Source organism: Engraulis encrasicolus, chromosome 12 (genome assembly GCF_034702125.1).
Source record: "Engraulis encrasicolus isolate BLACKSEA-1 chromosome 12, IST_EnEncr_1.0, whole genome shotgun sequence".
Lineage (NCBI taxonomy): Eukaryota > Metazoa > Chordata > Actinopteri > Clupeiformes > Engraulidae > Engraulis > Engraulis encrasicolus.
Window position 1 is genome coordinate 56,378,208 of NC_085868.1, and position 16,601 is coordinate 56,394,808.

Genomic DNA, 16,601 nt, shown 5'->3' on the forward strand with positions numbered 1-16,601 from the left:
TATTATTGACATTATGACATCATGTCGACTCACCCCTGTATGTTATTATTTACATTATGACATCATGTTCTACTCACCCCTGTATGTTATTATTCACATTATGACATCATGTTCTATTCCCTCCTGTATGTTGCGTGTTATTTCTAGCTCGGCAGGAATATATTCGGTTTGGTTATATCCATGAAATGACTTCCTATGGGCCATTTTTTTTGCTGGCACTACATAGGCTACTGTATGTTGTCTTTATTTCTATCATTATGGCACTCTACCACATAATATTTTCTCACTTGCCTTCTGTTAGCTGCCATCTTTCCCCTTCCCCCTCCTCCAATTCACTGTGCCACTGTTGCTTTTATTCAATATGTGTTCTTTTTCTGTACTGATTTTTATATATCAATTTTAACTACTCTGATTTTGACTTTTTTTAATTACTTTTTAACCTTATTGCTTCTGTGCTATTGTGGTATTAAATTTTTACCACTTTTTATTTTGTTGTTCGAGCACTTTGAGCTGCATTCCATGTATGAAAATGTGCTTTATAAATAGAATTATTATTATTATTATTATTATTATTATTTTTATTATTATTATTATTATTATTATTATTATTATGTAGGTGGATCTCTTGTTCGGAAACCTTGTGGTTCCGCAGGTTTTGAATGTTTTGAAAGACTTGTAAAGGCGGAAGTTCATGACGTGACGTCTCATCTGCCTTTAGGCCAGATTCACAAACAAATTGACCATAGAAAGACGTTTCTATCTTAAGGCAAGACACTGTAGGTGAATAGGGTAATTTTTATTACCTTCGCCAGAAGGTTATGTTTTGCCCGCCGTGTATTTATTTATTTATTTGTGAATATGTTTGTTTGTTTGTTTGTTTGTACTTCGTATAACTCAGTCAGAACTGAGCCGATTTTTATGAAATTTAGTGGGATGATTGGTCATGACCCAAGGAACAATCGATTCGTTTTTGGGAGTGATTGGGTCAAAGGTCAAAGGTCAAGGTCACGAAAAGGTCAAAAAACGTAAATTGAGCCGATTTTTATGAAATTTAGTGGGATGATTGGTCATGACCCAAGGAACAATCGATTACTTTTTGGGAGTGATTGGGTCAAAGGTCAAGGTCAAGGTCACGAAAAGGTCAAAAACGTAAATTGAGACGATTTTTATGACATTTAGTGGGATGATTGGTCATGACCCAAGGAACAATCGATTACTTTTTGGGAGTGATTGGGTCAAAGGTCAAGGTCAAGGTCACGAAAAGGTCCAAAACATTTTTCTTTGCCAAGCACTATATGCCAGAAAAAAGTGTGCATGCTGAATTGAATAAGAGGTCAAGACTGGGCCAAAAATGTAATATTACGATATTCCAGTCCGATTTCAATGAAACTAACAGCAAAATTTGGAGAATTTTATGCCCCACACTCTGAAGATGGCCAGAAAAGAATAAGTGGCGTAGGCGAAGGTTTGCGCTCTACCGAGTGCCCATTCTAGTTTTAACTTGCAGATATCAATATGAAACTTTACCAGTTGATTACTCATATAAATCGGAGAAGATAATGTATTACAAGTTTTCTATATTCTATGGTTAAATATGCTAATTAGGCTATAATCTAATTATTATTATTACCTTCGCCAGAAGGTTATGTTTTGACCGCTGTGTATTTATTTATTTATTTATTTATTTATTTATTTGTGAATATGTTTGTTTGTTTGTTTGTTTGTTTGTTTGTACTTCGTATAACTCAGACAGAACTGAGCCGATTTTTATGAAATTTAGTGGGATGATTAGTTTTTGGGAGTGATTGGGTCAAAGGTCAAAGGTCAAGGTCAAGGTCAAAAACGTAAATTGAGCCGATTTTTATGAAATTTACTAGGATGATTGGTCATGACCCAAGGAACAATCACTTACTTTTTGGGAGTGATTGGGTCAAAGATCAAACGTCAAGGTCAAGGTCATGAAAAGGTCAAAAACGTAAATTGAGCCGATTTATATGAAATTTACTGGGATGATTGGTCATGACCCAAGGGACAATCGATTACTTTTTGGGAGTGATTGGGTCAAAGGTCAAGATCAAGGTCACGAAAAGCTCAAAAACGTACATTCGACCGTTTTTTTATGAAATTTATTGAGATGATTGGTCATGACCCAAGGAACAATTGATTACTTTTTGGGAGTGATTGGGTCAAAGGTCAAGGTCACGAAAAGGTCAAAAACGTTTTTCTTGGCCAAGCACTATATGCCAGAACAACGTGTGCATGCGGAATTGAATACGAGGTCAAGACTGGGCCAAATATGTAATATTACGATATTCCGGTCCGATTTAAATGAAACTAACACCAAAATTTGGAGAATGTTATGCCCCACACTCTGAAGATGGCCAGAACTAGAATGGGCACTCGGTAGAAAAATAAGTGGCGTAGGCGAAGGTTTGCGCTCTACCAAGTGCCCATTCTAGTTAAATATGTGCTAATTTGCATCATTTTTGATGCAACGGATCTGACCACCTGAAAATGCCAGCCTCAAAATTCCTTTTTTATTTTATCAATATTGGACATACAAAAATATATACAGAGGGAATTATGGCTATCTGCTTTTGTTATCCAGAAAAAGAGAAAATACTGCTAATAACCTAAAAAAATGTGATTTTCGCCTATTTTTATGCATATAATATCAAATAAAACAGGCCATGGATGACATATCAACAAATCCCTCTGCAAAACCGTTAACAACATTGCTTGGAATAAGACTGTAAAGTATGGAACAGATTGGCTGAAGGAAAGTGGAGATTCGTCGCACAGAGCGGGAGAAAAAAACACATTTTGAGAAAATGGCCTTCAAAGATTTGTATGGCAAAAAAGTGGATTACATCATCATCAACAACTTAACACAGCATAATTCATTACAATAAAAGTGTAGTCTACATGTCCATGCCAAGCACAATATGTCAGACCCTCTTCTAGCTCCTACAGAGGTTTCTTGACCTTTTAGGCTACTCAATGACGGATCATGATACTAAGGCGCAGAGGCCTAACATAATGAACGTAGACATGACTATTGAAACTTTACCAGTTGATTCCTCATATTTATATATTACTCATGTTGAAAATACTTTGGATGTAGCATTAAGTGCATTTTTTATATTTAACTGTTGTAGTTTAGCCATATCTTATTAAAAACATTCTAATTTGGATATACCAATGTGTTAGTATAGTCCGTAACAGACCTCAGAAACTGCCCGATTAAAAATCACACAAACTGTGGAGTAGGTTCATGGATGTTATAGCTTATTTAACGTTTTCTCTATGGTAGTATGAAAGATAACAAGTTAAAGATGCAAATTAGCCCAAAATCTCAAATTTGACCAGGGCATGAAAAATTCGATATTTCACCTGCCGTGTCTCGCCTTAAGCAGAGCTCCAAATCACACACAACATAGAGCATGAGGTTACAATGTGAGATCAAGGGCCCAATGTAAAAACAATATGGGTTTCCCCTCTAAAACTTAAAGGGGCATTCCACCGGTGGAGACATGAATATTGTATTGAAAGTGGGTCATATATATAGTAGAATAGTAGCATAAATTTCTAATTTGGTGCCTTCTTGGCCGAGAAAATTCAGAAAATGACTTTTTAGTACTTGTGGATTTGTGACAACAATCCCCATAATGCACTGCAATGCTCAAGTTCCACAGGCCACACCCTATTTGGGACTCTGCATCATCCCTCACTCAGCTTGCAGGCAGTGTTGCCAGATTGGGCTGTTTACCACTCAATTGGGCTGCTTAGAATGTCCGTGTGCGGGTAAAAATGGCATTTAGCAGAAAAAAATTTAGTCTTAGGCTGAATTCGAAACGGGAGGCAGTGACTCGATGACTCTCCTCCTACATAAACAGGTCACTGATCAGAGAGGCGAAGTCAGCTGATGAGGCAGCCGTTACGAACGGCACTAACGAGTGCGCCGTCTTGCGCATTTGATGTTACGGCGATTCTTGCGATTCTATGGGGGGAGTTACGTTCATCACGTTAGCGCTTAGCTTACGCATGCTATTTGAACGGTGAATGATCGTCAGACGGCGGAATCGTAAAATAGGCTATAAATAGATCTAGCGACAGCATATTTAGATACTACAATGTTGATTTATGCATTCGATTTTCAATATCTACATACATAACTGTCAGAATAAAGAGTATGATAAGGTAGTAGCTTGGGTAGTAGCCATGTTTGTTTTTCAGGTTTCCGGTTGAGAGGGAGGTGGCGCACAGCATGTTGGGTACCAAGGAAGCGAAGTCAGCATCTGATGTATCCTTGAAATATCCTCGTTACGCCCACAAATGCAGTCAACTGCCGAGAGAGGAAATAAAGCAATTTTTCGTTTCGATCCACACTTCATGACTCGATGTCCAGTTAGCTCACTGGAAGGACAGCTGCCTTCCCCGTTTCGAATCGGGCCATAGAAATCAACAGAATTGGGCGGGTTTTGAGCATTTTTTGGGTTGGAAGACATCAGACTCATCTGGCAACCCTGCTTGCAGGTGCATCACAAATGGGACAGACATCACTGGAAAGGAGAAGCTGGAGCACACTGCAGCTTAGTTTTCAAGACTTTATTTTGTGCACACACGCGACCAACGTTTCGGTGTTGCTACACCTTCATCAGAATCAAATCATAGCAAGACAGAGACACACATTTCACGACTTGACATTCACAGGTGATCCCACTTAGTTTGGCTAAAATTGATCTCATCTCATTGCAGGTAATTGACCCCACCCCCCAACACCAGGACAAGATTGTAGACAATTAAACAGCTTGCCAACTTCCCAAAACAAAACATAAAAGTGAAAAATACACAAAGAACATTGTCAATAAAACCACAGCTACAATTATTACAAGACCACAGCCGCGATGCTGGAGCAATTTGTTACAGAAAGCAAGACATATTGAGTTCCTCATGTATGCCCTGAGGCTCCACTGAATTTAGAGTATGAATCCAAAATGCCTTTCTACGAAGCCTCTGTTTAATTGTCTACAATCTCGTCCTGGTGTTGGGGGGTGGGGTCAATTACCTGCAATGAGATGAAACCACTTTAGCCAAACCAAGTGGGATCACCTGTGTTCAAATGTGTGTCTCTCTCTTGCTATCATTTGACTCTGATGAAGGTGTAGCAACACAGAAACGTTGTTTGGGTGTGTGCACAAAATAAAGTCTTGAAAACTAAGCTGCAGTGTGCTCCAACTTCTCCTTTCCAGTGATGTCTGTCCCATTGTGATGCACCTGCAAGCAGGGTTGCCAGATGAGTCTGATGTCTTCCAGCCCAAAAAATGCTCAAAACCCGCCTGGAAGCACTAAATCTAGCCCAATTCTATTGATGTCTATGGGAAAGATTGGGCAAGTTTTCCTGCAAAATGCCATTTTTACCCGCAGACGGCCATCCCAAGCAGCCCAATTCGGTGGGAAACAGCCCAATCTGGCAACACTGCTACTGAAGCCTCAATGCCAGTGATTTCAAAAGCACTGGGACACTGATCTGTGATAGGTCTGTTAGAGCATTAGCTCCAACCAGGGGCGGAGTGGCCCACCTTTTCCCACCGGGAGAATTTTCCCCTTGGCGGCCCTCTTTAAAAAAAACAAAAAACAAAGCGNACATGGTTTCCTAACCAAAAAGACAAAAGCCACGAAATCTGCAGTCGTACTACATGTGGACATTAGTGTTGTCAAAATATCAACCTGAAGTGGAGAATTGTAGCCTACACCTTGATGAAATGCACAGCCAGTGGTATAGTCTACGTAAAACGCAGGTATACGCACCCATTTCAAAATTTCAGGGATTACAGTATACCCACTTAAAATTGATTGATCCATTATTTACAATAGCACAAATATATACAGTAGACTATACACACATCAAAAAATGCTCAAATATACAGTATACCCACTTCAAAAAGTAGACTAGGCCTACACCACTGGAGCCATCATCACAGTCCAAAGCATTCATAGGCCTAGGTTAGGCTACATCACGCTACTGTTCCATGCAAATGTGCACTCCACTGTCATTTTGACAGTTTGAAATTGAAATATCGTTTAAGGAAGACAGGATGAGCATGGGCACAAAGTTTTGGGTGTGGGGATTTTTAGAAGAGTAGGCTTACAAAATATGGTATAGTAGCCTATAGCTTACAAAAAGTCTGTCTACATTGTGCAATAAACCCACCATGCAGCAAATAAGCCAAACTTAGCTACTTCAAACCACAACCATAAGTCAACAAAATGTATAACCAAACGGTGTAGGCCTACCTTAAAACGCTGTCTTCTCGCAGCAAATGTCTTTGTTTCTTGCAATCACTCTACTTTAATCCACAGCTTATTAGCCTACACACCCAGCACTGGTCACATCAGAATCTTGTGTGGTAATTATTTTGTTCCATTTCTTCAGACATAGGCTACATCCTAAATGTACCACATATAAATATATGCATGATAATAATATTATTTCGACTATAAAGAGATATAGCCTACTGGTAGGTCTAACAAATCAAAACAAAACCCATTGCTTCTGTTAGGTGCAGTTATCTTGCTTCTGTTAGGTGCAGTTATCTTCCTTACCACTTGGTGGAGTCTGTTCGTAACCCAAGTCAATAACCACAGAGCAAGTGAATCAGGACTGGAAAGACTGTAAACTGTAACAGTCGTGTGGAAATCGGAAAATAAATAATAATTTATTCATATTTCCATCCTTTGGTAACCAATATACATATCACAGGTTCTTCAAATACTGAAAACGAAACTGTGTTACTAAGATCTTGTAAACTTCCGCGATCTACGGTGTATGAAAATTATCAGTAGAGAAGGGGTGTGGCCAATTTACTGTTTGACACCGTCAGTGAGGTATTGCCGTCTGGTATACGGTATAAATACTGGCTAGTCAGCTTAATTCCTGAACAGGGAAGTGGAAAGTGGGAAGTCAGTGCTTACAAGTACCATCTCTAAACTTCAGGGCCGGTTGGGAACGCAGTGCGGCCGCATTATTACATTTCACGGCCGCGGCCCACCGGGACAAGTCCCCGATCTCCCGACGGCCACTCCGCGCCTGGCTCCAACCCCCTATGGGCGGGGTTGAAAAGGTGGGAAAAAGGCTTGTAGTCTCAACAGAAATCCACCTCTCTTACACGTCCTATGTCGATGATGCAAAATGACCATTTTTACATCATTGACATAGGAAGTGTTAAGAGATGAATGCGGATTTCTCCTATCTCAGGGGGAATTGAGAGATTTTTGCAAGACCATTCAAAAGTATGACTGGGTGTCTAGCAATGGAAAGCCTAATGCAAAATGGGTGGAGTGTCCCTTTAATTGTCCGTTTGCACAGAAATTAGTCTTGCCTTGAATATTCCTGAATGAAGCATCCACTCCATGTAGGTGTGTGTGTGTATTTGTGTGTGTGTGTGTGTGTGTGTGTGTGTGTGTGTGTGTGTGTGTGTGTGTGTGTGTGTGTGTGTGTGTTATTTTTTCTCCTTTGGTCGAACAGTAATATAGAAAAGAGTGTTTCTCCGGTAGCTAAGCATTGTGCGTTTCTCGACAAAGTTAGCAACTTACTTGGGTGCAATGCAATTTTCCATTGGCAACCTAGTAGGTTGCTAACTGGTTAGCAACAATGCTTTCGAGAAGCTCATACCTTCTGCCACTCCTCCGCGCTGACACCAGGGGGCGCTTGAGGTGAACTAGCGGGCCGCTGCGTTCTGTTCAGGTGCTGCGTGCGAGGGCTGGGAGGATGCACAACACCTCGCGCCTCTCCGGAATAGTATGTCCATAGCACCTGGAAAGAAAATAGACTTCAACAACTTAAAGGACCAGTTCTGCCAATTTCAATATGCTGTTGTATTGCTCACGCTACCCTTGACTTGTCAGTACTCCGTGATGCTGCATTTTTTGGCTTTCCGAGATCTGAGCTATTCTAATGGGGGCAGACTTTGTGTACATTTTTTAAATATCTTAATTAAGGCCTACTCCAAATATTTTCCCTAAAGTTATCACTGTTTGCTAGTTGTCTGCTGATGTTGCATGACCTTTTGGATGTTATTGGGAATAAAATAAAGATGTTTTTTGAAATGTAAACAAACACCTGCCCCCATTACAAAGACCAGGATCTCGGAAAAGGCTGAAGGAAAAAAATAAATCTCAAGTACTGACAGTGCACGGTATTGTGAGCACTACAACTGCATGTTGAAATTGGCAGAAGTTATCCTTCAACAATTTCCTTCTACTTGCTCCATCTAGTACCACAAAAAAATGTCTTCTCCTGTTCTTTATCCAGAGTATGGGGTAACTCTTTATTGATACACATAGCTGACTGGGAAATAGATTAAAGCAATTCACTAAGTTGAACATCCAGGAATTTTCGTGTGAATGTCACATACTGTAGATAAAGGTAGAACATTAGACTAGAGGTGACCCCGCCCCCCTTTTCATGGCAATCCGTGGCGGCCATTATTTGGAGGTAGACCTGAGAAATGGAAATGAATGGCGAAGGGGGCTCACCTCTGTCAAAACATGGCTTAATAATGTCAAAATGTCCGTCAACACACTATACAAGGACAATAGTTGAAGTGTGCTAAATATCTGCATAATTAATATAATTTGATTTATAAATGTATTTTATCATCGTAGGCTATATGATTTAAGTAGATATTTAGCCTGACATTTCAAATTTGGTCTTTCATTAATGTGTTACTTCATATTCACATAGTTTTAGTCCATTGTTTGACAGAGGTGTGCGTGTTCTCCATTGACTTGCATTGACTGGAGGTACCTACACTACCTAAACAAGATGGAGGCTGCATGTGTCGTTTCCCAGGGCTGTCGCAAATTGTGTCACCTCTAGCCGAATGTTCTACCCATGAACATCATATAGATTGCGATGGGTATTGGCAGCACATCACGAAGGCTCTCCCCATCAGTATTAGGGCTGGGTGTTGGCAACACATCCCGATACAGGGGCCACCATACGATACGCTACATATTGCAATTCATGTGTATCCCGATACATGGTCTTCACGGCAATACATATCCCAATATTTTAGGCTTTCTACATTTTTATTCTGTCTTTACATTTTTAAGAAGAAAAACATTTGTATAATCATTTCTTTTAATGTAAAATATGGCCTTCACAAAGCCGTTGAGCTACTGTGTAACAAGGAGCAACTGTCAGATGAAGTTTCAGCAACTTGATAAACTAATTGTTTGTTGCACATACAATATCAATAGGCCTACTGATACCTCAGTATTGACGAGCCCCGCGATACGTATCCCGATACAGATATTCTCATCGATATGTGTATCGTGAAGAGGGCCACGATACCGTATCCAGATACCGATACAGTATTTTGAACAGACCCCTAACCCAGGCGTTCCCAACCTTTTCCACATTGGGGCCCAGTTGAAATTTTCACAAATGTTCAGGACCCACCTCTGGCCCAATAAAGAATAAAACTGAAATATATAGTCAACAAGCAACACACTCAGAAATATTATTTTGATTTTTAGAAAATTATTTCAAGACCCACTTGGAACATAATACTTGGAAATAATAATAATAATAATAATAATAATAATAATAATAATAATAATAATAATAATAATAATAATAATAATAATATAATAAAAAGATGACAATGATGTGATGTGTTCCACTGTGTTAAAAATGAAAAGAAAAGAAGGCGAGACTCGGACCAGTATGCATATTGGAATGCACCTATAGGGAGAGATAGATATAGCTCTCCAGCTATGTCCTGTTATGCCCAGTAGGGGGCAACGTTGACTTGACTAATGAATAAAACTTAGAGCTCAGCATTCGAGTCATAGAGGTAGAAAATAACACTAGAGAGGACACAGCAATTTGCGACAGCACTGGGAAATGGCAGATGGAGCTTCCCAACTTCCGTAGGTAGTGTAGGTACCTTCAGGCAATGCAAGTCAATGGAGAATATGCCCACCCCTGTCAAAAAATTGACTAAAACTGTGTGAATATGAAGTAACACATTTATCAAAGACCAGATTTGAAATGTCAGGCTAAATATCTACTTAAATCATATGAGTCGATAAAAAAAACCAAATAATATCTTTTATGAACATAGTTAGCAACACACTTCAACTATTGTCCTTGTATAGTGTGTTGATGGACAATTTCACATGATTCAGCCATTTTTGACAGAGGTGAGCCTCGTTCTCTGTTAATTTCCATTTCTCTGATCTACCTACATATAATGGCCGCTACAGATTGCCGTTAAAAGGAGGGCGGGGTCACCTCCAGTGTTATTTTCTACCTCTATGATTCGAGTGCTCACGCGGTGCGTGTCGTGTCATGTCATCCTTCAACACAACTTCCTAAACAAACTCAAACAAACAAACCTCTCAGTCTGGAACAGGTTCAGTTACCTACTTGTCAAATTCCCTGTGCCAATTGTTGCCTCATTATTCTGTTCTTAGCAGACAGGAGTGGCACCAAGGGGGCGTTGAGAGGCTTATCATGGGGGCAAGGGGGCGTTGGGAGGTTTTTCATGAGGGCAAGGGGGCGTTGGGAGGTTTTTCATGAGGGCAAGGGGGCGTTGGGAGGTTTTTCATGAGGGCAAGGGGGCGTTGAGAGGCTTATCATGGGGGCAAGGGGGCGTTGGGAGGTTTTTCATGAGGGCAAGGGGGCGTTGGGAGGTTTATCATGAGGGTAAGGGGGCGTTGGGAGGCTTATCATGAGGGCAAGGGGGCGTTGAGAGCAGTGTCGGCGCTATGGGGGGGCATTTGTAGGCAGTGCCCCCCTAGTAGCCACTGGTGCCCCAGCACCCAACACAGGACAAAAAATATATATAACACTTTTAAAACCATTGCATTGTGACTGTTCAATTTCAATATCCTTCACTGCTGTGAATTGGCTTGTTGTATCTTGACGGCCTATAAAAATACAGTATAATCCTGGACACATATCGCGTCTGCACTGAATGTGGTGTCCACCTTGCACTAAACAGTCTTGCTTACAGACATATTGGTGTATTGGTAGGGAGGAGGAAGTGTTTTCCACAGTAGTAGTAGCGCGATCAGCCTATGCAGTAGGTAGAACTAAACGTGACTGCCGCCAGTTCTATGTGGTGAACTTGACTCGAACTTGGTAAATGGCAGTGCCCCCCTGTTGTTTACCTACGCCCCCCCAAGAGATGTGCACTGGAGCCGACTCTGGTTGGGAGGTTTTTCATGAGGGCAAGGGGGCGTTGGGAGGTTTATCATGAGGGTAAGGGGGCGTTGGGAGGCTTATGATGAGGGTAAGGGGGTGTTTGTTCAGACGCCTGGAGTGACATGGACACAGCATTCAGACTGATGAGATTTGAGAGTTTTAAATTAGAAATGTGGGTACCGGTATGTTAGAGTTGAATGAATACATCCTAATGTTGGGGGAAGGTCTTTTAAATGCAACTTATTTCAAGATTTTGTGAGTGAGTGAAGTGTTTTTAGGTGATACCCATAATGGAAAGGTGTGATATATAATAATCTGTGATATACTAGATATCTGCCATAGGCAGGGCGTTACAGCGAGCAGCTTCATGGGGGTCTACAGCATTATACTTAGACAGCCCGCATGTGTGTGTGTGTGTGCGTGTGTGTGCGTGTGCGTGTGTGTGTGTGTGTGTTACAGCTAGCAGCTTCATGGGAGTCTACAGCATTATACTTAGACAGCCCGCATGTGCGTCATGGGCCTTCGTGAACAACATGGTCCATACCTGTATGTGTGTGTTTCAGTAAAAAAGCATCTATGGTTTAATATTACACGTGGTGTGTGTGTGTGTGTGTGTGTGTGTGTTCTCTTACCACAACATACAACAGAAGCAGTGACGAGATGACCGCACCACTGGCGAGCACTAAAACAATAATCAACCCATCAATCAATTAACCCTCCTGTTACCCTCAGATTTAGGTAACATCCGTGATCCTTAGGGTCAATTTTACCCCAACCATTAAAATGTCTTCATAATCAGTAGACACCAAAACTCTGACACATGTTTATGTCACAGATATTTAATGTTGCTCTGTTGCTGACATAAAAGTCCTTTAAATATCTCCTAGCACCCCCACACACACCAAAACACTAACCATGACTAGACGAAAATGTGCAAAATAGCAATAAAATGTCTGTGATTCATCAAAAACAGGTTAACAGATATAATTGGAATTTCAGTTGCTTCACATAGGCTACTCCCTAAATCTAGATTTCTGTTATTTATAGCATTTGAAAAGAAAAACAAATTTGTTTATCAAGGCTAGTTATCCTAAGGGTAATTTTGACCCCAGAAGAAATAAACATATTCCCAAACATACAGAAAGAGTTGTATAGGCTATTCAAAATTAGCTTTGCTTGAATGTTTAGGACTGTATAACATACGCGTATTAGTTTGGTACCAGCAGAGATACATTGTCAATCAAAAGATCTTTTGGAATATCATAGAATATCATTGGATCATAGGAACATCATAGGATTTCAACTATGCTTGAAGTAGTATGCACATAATGAAGAAAAGGTTTATGTAGCTCCCATGGAACAGGTTTGGGTGTATATGGTGTAATGTATTGTCCATGAATTCTTTCCATGCTGACAATTTTTTTTCAATTGCTCATTTTGTTAGAGAGAGAGAGAGAGAGAGAGAGAGAGAGAGAGAGAGAGAGAGAGAGAGAGAGAGAGAGAGAGAGAGAGAGAGAGAGAGAGAGAGAGAGAGAGAGAGAGAGAGAGATCTGACTTTGGTTAAATGTAAGTGTGTGCTCTGTATGGTGAATATACTGTACAGTATGTGCAATGATGTGTGTAATGTCTGTGTTTTTTTCTGTATTTATGTATATATGCTGGACTGGACACCTTAATTTCCATCAGGATTAATAAATGATACTACTTCTATCTACTCTACTTTTTCAGAGGTCAATGGCACATGTAATTCACTGAATTTGAAATAGAACTGAAATTGTCAGTAAAAAGTATAGTTGGGAAAGTGTACAGTTCTAAAAATGTTGTTTGGTTGTGTATATTGGATGAAGTACTACTCCTTTCTCTCATTTGCCATGAGGGTCAAAACAGTCTCTCTCCAGGAACTGGTTTCTCTTCATTCATGGCCTTATTAGTCAGTCTCCTGAAATACAGTAACCCTTAATTAAAACTATAGAATAGCGTGTACAGAACACATGCCACTTATGCGGTATGTTCCTCCCACATACTTGGCCTGAGGTGATTTTGCGACTTATTTTATGGTATGTTGTTCCTATGACCTTTGCCTGATGATTAACATCTGACAGGTGAGGTGGCCTCCTGTGGATCTCATGCATTCTGTACATGTTGAGCCTTTAGGGCACTTGCTGACATTCCCTCTGTGAAAATGATTCATAGCATGGTACTGTGTTTGTTTTTGAACCAAAGCTGTCTTGTCACCCCGGTGCACTGTCATCCAAGTTTTTTTTCGTGATTGGAGTCACAATAGCCTATTCATCTGCCATAGTTGTGTGGATGGTTACAAGAGGCAGCCCAAATGATCAGTTAATGCACAATGCGACAATAGATTGTGCAAATTTTGATAGGCCTACCTTGTGGTGCCATAAGTGCTTATATAATATAATAGGATGCAGTTGGTGGATTGTGTCAACATTCTATTGCTGTAGTAGCAACCATCACCCTTTAATTAGTTTTGGCCTTTGCCCACATCATTAGAATTGTTACTATTCAGGGCCCTAAATAGAGCAAAATGTTCTAAAAAAAATAAAAAATAAATAAAAACATATTAATGTTTTATACACCATAACACAATGTGGGTTCAAATTGACCCCAAGGAACACGGATGTACCCAAAAAGCATTTAAGAAAAACATTTTTGTGGAAATTTCCTTTTCGTCACATTTACCCCATCTATTTAGGAAAAGTCATCAAATATGAAGCAAAAGAACTATGTACTTAACGTAATTTTCAGACGTTAAACATTGATTGGGGTCAAATAGACCTCAAGGATAACAGGAGGGTTAAAAACTATATAGTGTACTATTATCGTCATACGTATATCTCATCATCATAATATCATTATCATCAACTTTACAAAAGAAAACTTAAATGTTGGGTGGTAATGAAAAATTAAATTAGGGCTGAGACATTAATGCATTAATTTCGATTAATTAGTCACACAAAAATTAACGTGATTAAAAAAAAAAACTCATTTTAATCGCACTATAATATAGTTACATAGTTCTGGATTAGACCAGTGTGGAGGGCAGCATTTCGCCTCATGGTGAACAGTCTGCTGAAATTGAGAAGAGTTCACTCTTCTTTTAAAAATGAACAATATTTTTAGATTAAGCTTATTTATTGTCATTATTCAAAATCCATGTGAAAAAAAAATACTTTTCACTGTTTACAAGTCAGATATTTAAATGTGATTAAAATACGATTAATTTGATTAACTAATTTCAAAGCCTATAGACTAATTCGATTAAAAATTCTAATCGAGTCCCAGCCCTGAATTAAATCAAAAGTAAAACAGTGTTTTCTACAGGTTTAATGAAAGGGGGGGGGCATAAGCATAAAACAGAATTCAAGGAACTTGTTAAATCACATCATTATTCTGCTGAAGTGTGACTCACTCACGTCTGAGAGGTTTCATCTTTAGCTTGTGTGTAAAATCCGCTGGGTCACTCACTTCTCATTTCCCCGTGACGGCTCGTCTGTCTCCTCCTGTCTCCTCCTGTCTCCTCCTGTCTCCTCTTGCCTCCTAGTCCTAATCACCTTTACAGGTGCCAGAACTCTTCCTGGCTGCTACTCTAAGAGAACTGTGTTTGTGTCAACACCAACCACAAGCCCATTGGATATTAACATACAATAGGATCCATATCCTGGTCTTATGGTAGAACTGGTAAATCTACACGACGTCCAACCCGTCTCAAGATGAACTAGAAGCACTCAGTGAGCGCAGACCTCCGCCAAGGAAGCTGCTTGATACATTTGACTGTTACACCCAAAGTCTTTCTGCCTTGTTTTTCTGGTGTTACCGCAATTCAATTTCTGGTCACTAGGAGGCGTCTAGATGGTGAAGAATCTTTTGAAAAGTCCTGGTTCCGGTTCCGGATCACCACCAGAATTTAATCACTTGTTCCTTGGGTCATTATCAACAAACGCACAAAGTTTTGTTGAATTCCTTTGATTAGTTTTTGAGTTATGCTGCTGACAGACAGACAAACAAACAAACAGACAGATAGACGGACAGACAAACCAACGCGACTGAAAACTCCGGAGGCGGAGGTAATGATGGACTTCAGCTTCAGTGTGCCATTACAATGTACACAATTGTGATAAGTATCAAGTACAAGGATCAGGTACAAAAGATAAAAAAAGTCTGACATGCTTCGTTTGGGTAAATCTTTTTCTGAGACCAAAAGACCCAGAAATATTGCTGACGCGTCTGGAGCTCTGATGAAACGTGTGGATCGCCCTCAATAATACGCAAATATTTCTCTATGATAAGTTTTACCAAACTTTCCCTTCTGACTTTCTCTCTCTCTCTCTCACACACACACACACACACACACACAGTGAAATGAAATGAAAACGTATAATTTTAGAAGTTAGGGGAAAGCATCTGAGAACAGCTTCGTCTTGAGTCTAGAACAAAAGCACACATGCTAGTCGTCATTGTTCTACCTTTATTGCATTTTAACAGATTGTAAATGTGGATTTGACTGACTGGAAATGTAATGTAAGGAATGTCTCTGCTCTGTCAGCCTGTGCCTGTTTGTGTGTGTGAATGTGCGAGTGAGTGTGTGTGTTGCTCTTCCATCCTACCCCTCTCTTCCATCTCTTCTTGTCTTTGGAATGACCATGGGTAAAGGTTTATTTGTTATCCATTTAAACATCAGGAGTCTACCTCGTAAAATTGATTTGCTTCGAGCATGGCTTGTTTATAATAAACCTGCCATAATTACTCTTTCTGAAACATGGTTAAATAGTAGTATAGGGGATGCTGAAATAAGTCTTGATGGTTATATTTTATATAGAGAAGACAGGGGTAGTCGTGGGGGAGGTGTAGCCACCTATATCTCCTCCAGTCTGTCTTCTGAACTTATTGCTCCAAGTGTCGGACCTTTGAACTTTGAATGTCTCTTTGTTAAAGTAAGTTTACATCGGAACAAGCGGTTAATTATTGGTAACATCTATAGACCCCCTAACTCTCCATCAGACTCAACAGTTAATATTCTCACTACTATTAATTCTTTAAACTGCTCTGATGAAATGATGGTCCTGGGTGACTTTAACAGTAATTGGCTTGACAGATCTTCATTAAAGGAGAGGACTCAGTTTGAAAGCCTAAATCTCACTCAATTAATAAAAGAGCCCACAAGAATAGCTGGGAGCTCCAAGTCTCTCCTTGACTGGATTCTGGTCACCCACCCTAACAGAATTGCTAACTCTGGTGTCCTCCCTGACTGTTTTAGCGACCATTCCATTATTTTTTGTGTTTGGAAAATTAGATTACCTCGTCTGCCACCGAAAGTAATTCAGGTAAGGCAATATCATCACTTTAACGCTTAAGCGTTCATCCA

The 16,601-nt window shown here is 39.9% G+C and overlaps 1 protein-coding gene across 1 annotated transcript in view; it reads right to left on the bottom strand.

Moving 5' to 3' along the window:
• Positions 1-7,669: 7,669 nt before the first annotated feature.
• Positions 7,670-16,601, bottom strand: part of pdxkb (pyridoxal (pyridoxine, vitamin B6) kinase b) — a 36,046-nt gene continuing 27,114 nt past the window's right edge. The window contains exon 10 of the mRNA XM_063211984.1: positions 7,670-7,816. Within this exon, the coding sequence (XP_063068054.1) occupies positions 7,670-7,816 (147 nt within the window). The remainder of the gene's footprint in view (positions 7,817-16,601) is intronic.